The sequence below is a fragment of the Botrytis deweyae genome, assembly GCF_014898535.1.
Source record: "Botrytis deweyae strain B1 chromosome Unknown BDEW_003, whole genome shotgun sequence".
Classification (NCBI taxonomy): Eukaryota; Fungi; Ascomycota; class Leotiomycetes; order Helotiales; family Sclerotiniaceae; genus Botrytis; species Botrytis deweyae.
In genome coordinates, this window is record NW_024066210.1 from 1,347,301 (window position 1) to 1,352,538 (window position 5,238).

General features: G+C 45.4%; 2 protein-coding genes across 2 annotated transcripts; both read right to left on the minus strand.

Annotated features, from left to right (window-relative positions):
• EAE98_001782 (uncharacterized protein) lies at positions 1-959 on the minus strand (the record flags this gene model as incomplete). The annotated part of the gene is made up of 2 exons (XM_038949401.1): positions 1-554; positions 683-959. 2 exons carry the CDS (start codon positions 957-959, stop codon positions 1-3), a joined length of 831 nt encoding a protein of 276 aa, XP_038814386.1.
• Positions 960-1,636: 677 nt separating this feature from the next.
• EAE98_001783 (uncharacterized protein) lies at positions 1,637-3,072 on the minus strand (the record flags this gene model as incomplete). The annotated part of the gene is made up of 4 exons (XM_038949402.1): positions 1,637-2,242; positions 2,270-2,398; positions 2,451-2,783; positions 2,833-3,072. The coding sequence occupies 4 exons, from the start codon at positions 3,070-3,072 to the stop codon at positions 1,637-1,639; spliced, it is 1,308 nt and encodes a 435-aa protein (XP_038814387.1).
• Positions 3,073-5,238: the final 2,166 nt, after the last annotated feature.

Below are 5,238 nucleotides of genomic sequence, written 5' to 3' on the forward strand. Positions count from 1 at the left end.
TCACAGCTTCAAAAATTCACTTCCCTTCAAATCCTCAAACTCTTCACCCTCCCTACAATCCACCCCCTCCTTCACCACTCTCCCCACTTCCTCCCCCACCTCTCCCTCCCCATTCAACAAATCAAAATACCCACTCCTAACCCCCTCCTCCGCCAACAACCTCACCGCCACCTCCGCCACATCCCCTCTCGTAACCTTCCCCTGTCCCGTCGTCTTCCCCAAACTCACTCTCCCCGTCTCCTCCTCATCACTCAACGTCCCCGGCCTCAAATTAATCCACGTCATATCTTTCCTCTCCTCGCTCAACACGACTAATGCTTGATCTGCCGCTAACTTCGCTTTGCAATAATCGGGAATAACTTCGTTGTTGACTTCCTGCACATATGCCCAATCTTCGTCGCTCCACCATGGAGCCCGCGAGCGGCGGCATATGAGCGCGGAAACGAGGAGGAATTTGGTGATAGAGGGGGTCGCGAGAGAGGCCCGGATGAAATGGATACACGCGTTTTGATCGATGGCGTAGGTGCGGTCTTTGGCACCTTTGCCTCCGGCTCCTGTTGAGTTGGCAAGTTGTTAATTGGTGTTCTGTTTCTTTATGGGAAAATCTCTATCTCTGACCTTTCCTTTTCAAGGAAAAGAATGAGAAGAATGAGAAGAATGAGAGCAATGGGAGAATTCATACCAGCACACCAGATAACCCAATCCGCTTTTACTTGTTCCAAAATGCTCTTCGCGTCACTCTCGCTCTTTACATCTTCAATGCTGGAGACGAGCACCTCGAGGTTTCCGGCGCTGTTTTTGGGGGCCCGGGATGCGGCGGCTAGAATGTCGGATTTGTGATCGGGGTTGCGGATCATGGAGATGAGGTTCCAGGATCGCGAGAGGATTTTGGGGGTTAGTAGGAGAGACACTTTGCCGTGGCCGCCGAGGAGGAGGATGCGCGGGGTAGAGGGTGACATTTTTTTTGTGGTTGAGAGGGGTTGATGGTTTGAGTGTTGTTTTTGTGAAGGGTGGGAGAAAATTGTTGGTTGGGAATTGAGATTTTTGGAATTTCGAAGTTTAGATAGATATTAGCTAGTAGCTAGTAATTACCCCGAGTTGATATAATAACTGTTTGATGTTGCTGTTCTGGTTGGTAAGAATGCGGGGTTGGATCGCATCATAGTGGAACTTAGTTGGGAATTTTCGATCACGTCATATCCTATCTCCCTACCGAGCCTACCTTCCTTCCTTGTGGATTATGTAATTGATTAATTAGGCTAACGTGGTTTAGGTATTGTATTATTATATTAGTAAGGTGTACTACTACTATTATCTCAATTCTTATTTAATTATTAAGAAGTAATCAAATTGAACCACCTTTACTAGTACCCTAATTGCTTTACATTTAGACCCATGAGATTCATAATCTAATAGGTCTCAAAGATTAAGGCATACTGATCCACATGCCGATCCCTTCTTCACATGAACGTTAAATATAATCAATCGATCAATCAATCATCTCAGCCAACTAAAATTCTAGGGAAAGGGTTCACAATTTCTATTGAATGTTCAAACCGTTGGTGATTTGTAGTGGATCTGGGACTGAGTATAAGGAGTATGTCAAGGCGGATTGTTCCTTGATCGGGTTTTCAAACTATTGAGTCGTAGAATCTCCATCCCAAACAGCTTCCAAAATCCAAAGGTTAGAGCCAGCAGGTTGCTTCCCTCCCTTGAATGTAAACCTTGGATCCGCATCTTCGAAGAGTTTAGCCCAATCTTCCAATTCTCTTTCCCTCGAGTTTTGTAACTCCAACATTGTGAGATCCATGGATCTCAAACGTTCCTCGCGCCATCTTGGCATTGTTCCAGGCTCCGGCAGCACATTGTCGTTGATGACAATGCGCGCACCTTTTTTGAGAGCGGGAATTTGGTTGCGCAGTATTTGAATGCAGTATTTGTCAGACCAGTTGTGGAAAATCCATCGGAAGAAATAGATGTCCGCATTCTTGACAGGCTGTTCTTTCAAAAAGTCATAGGCCATGAACTTGATTTTGTCTGAAAGCTCCGAGGGGACAGTCTTAGCACCAGCTTCAACCACTGGTGGAAGGTCTTGAATAATAAAGTTGAGGTCAGGGAATGCTTTCGCAAGTCGTGTGCAGGCAAAGCCATGCGAGCCACCGACCTGTTGATTTATTAGCGGGATTGATAAATCAAAAATCGCAGGGACATTGCATACATCAACAACAGTACCATTATCAACCTATTTCCAGGAGTAGTTGTCAATAACATATTGAAGATCGTATCCTGTACCCTCTGTCCAAGCTTTCATGGCACTGCCAAAACGTTTTGCTCGTGGTGGATTTTGGGACAAAACTTCGAATACAGATTTATCCGTACCGTTCGCAAGTGCAAACCCCTATAGAAGTACATCAGTCTAACTATCTACGCTTTATGTCAAGGGACTGTACGGTCTCATTTGGCTCTTGGGATCCCGGATGCTTCACCATAGCGTTAACTGTCTGGGTTGCGGCTTTCCAGAGCTCATCAGAGGTGGTCGCGACCCAATCAGCCATTTGCTGATCTTCTGCTATCATCCTGGATGCAGCTGTGTGAGCAACAACGCCCCTCTTTGGTTCCTTGAATAGGCGTAAAGTCATGGCATGACGAAGAATACGACGGACGTCAAGCTCATTGACGCCACATCTTTTTGCGATATCGGCATAAGAGACTTCTTCATGAATCGGAATGCTTTTCGCAATATTGAAGCGACCAATTGCTTGCATACTTATGAGCCAATCATGCTTTGATAAGTTAGTAAGGAGCTTAGTAGTTGCTTTTGTGTATACTCACGGTGAATTTCATCAAATACTCCTTAGGTCCAAGAATGAGGTCATGAAGCATCAACGTTGCATCAATAAGCTCTGATCGAGCAGCTTCAAGTTCAGGAGCATTTGAAGGGACGAGTGGCTCAGTAGGGGCGGCAACATCGAATGATGGGGGCTTTAGACCTTGGCTGCTCAGGTAATTGTCGATTTTGGCAGTGTTTGCCGATATTATCGCAGCTAGTTCAGTGATTGTTGGTTGCGCCATGATGAAGTAAAGAAGTATTGTCGGAGTAATCTTATCTTTCTCGAGGAAGGAGGGGCAATATATGTTGAAAAAAAGAGGGCCCGGTGAAAGAATCCCTGGTGAGATGTTAGGGGGATTGCATTCCGGGCCGCAGACATGCAGTAAATAAGGGGCGCAGATACTGCATCTGACAGATATTCTTAATGCAGTAAAAAAGCCTAATATCAATATTCCAATATAGTAAGCAGTATTGGCTATCTTGATTCTGTAATTGCCGCATGTGCTGGCGTGTTAATCTTGAAAACTAAAATTGACTGACTTCACTGTCTGTGGGGTTTCGTGGAGGTGCTGAGGGGGAGAAGAAATAAGTAGATTGGTGCGCAAATTCCATCAACCACAAGGTTGATGTAAAAAGCCTGGAGCAACGATATCAACACAATTAATTGTATCTACGACGAAGTTAACTCACCCATCTTCAAGTAGCACTGCTGACCGTGAAAGCTCCCCCTAAAATTGGACCTAAAATTGTCCCCGCACCCCAGGCCAATCCGCAAAGACCAAAGTAGACCGGCCGTTCATAGTCCAGAATAGTAACGGATAGTAGTACCATCACTCTTGAGTACATACTGGCCCCTCCAAGTCCACATATTGCTCTGCCCACAATCAAAGCGTCCATTTGGGTACTGCACCACAAGCAGCAGACCCAATCTCGAAGAGCACAACACAAATGATATACACATATTTGGCGTCGAACTGAGAATAAATTTGCCCCCGACACCGGTTGCATCAGACATGAACAGATCCAAAACGAGATATAAGGATTAACAGAATTGTCATTCTTACCAGAAGAGATTTGTTCCAGATGCCCCAAGGAGAAAGGCTACAAGAAGCCAGGCTAATTTATCGACTGATGAAAACTGTCGAACGACTGCGGGCTGCACGTCGGTACTGATTGTGTTATCAAGTGAGAGAGAAAGGTTGATGATAGAATCGAAAGAACCACAAGAGCCCATCGAGCGCCAGTGACACTGCTAGGTGGAAATAAAGGGAGGTGGGGACTCCCGCCGACGCTTTGGGTCTTTGAGAAACCATGGGAGCTATCAACGCCTTTGTTCTTTGCGGGCGTTGCACTCAGGATCTCTTCAAAGGTAGGTTCAGAAACCACAGAAAGATCCAGGGCAGGCGCCTTTTGCCGTTCTTAGAGATCAACATTCGTTTCGTTGGCCATGCTGAAGAACTCCGAAAGTATTCAGAAGTGGGCGTTTGCAAGTCTTGAAAGATGTCTTGAGGAAATACCAATCAATACTCGACTTGTACCGAGTTGTCACCATTCATATCGGTGGTGTCCGGATCACAACTACACATGCTATATGTCCCTGCCACATAAATTCTAGTAACTCTATGAATGGAACATACATATGTGTTAATATGGTCAACACATGATCGGTGAGGGTGATGGAAGTGGAGAGATTTCAACACTTGCCGAGTATATCTCCCGCCGTCTTGAAGAAAAGTAGATCCATGGCCATTCATGAATGCCTATAGATTCTCTCCGCAAGCAATTAATGTGCAGCATTCTCCACTTGGTATGTAGTTGTAAAGCTTTCAGTTTATACCGTTATGTTCACTCAGCACTTGCGAGGCGCAATCATTTTGGCCGAGTGGATTCGTCTTTCGGAGATAACCAACATCAAAACCAACATCAAAACCAACACTCTAATATCCGAATATACCCGAGGCAAAACACTGTGCCATTGGTACTCGCTGACCGGATCATCAGCAACTAACCCAACGGCCCGGTGCGCGTTGGCGGCGATGTTCTGCAGCATCCATCACAGTAGCAATGGACTGTCAGTCATTCTTATCATGGAATGGATTTTCTAGTACCATGTAGTTGGATTTTAAGGTAAAAGTCGATGATGGTGGAGTATCGTACAGCCCTTCATGATCTGCCAAGTCTTTTCTCTTCACAATTTGCAGATTCATGACACGTTAGAGATTTTGCGCATGTCGTTCTACCATAGAATTTCAGGTTGTTTCGGGTCAACACAGACCGCAGTCCGCGGGGAAGATATGCAAGCTTAGGTGCCTAGCCACCTGAGTTAATTGCATTGTTAGCCACTCTGGTGCTTACCTAAGTTTATCCCTTTACCAACCTGATCAGATTTCAGAAAAATGCTTGCCATA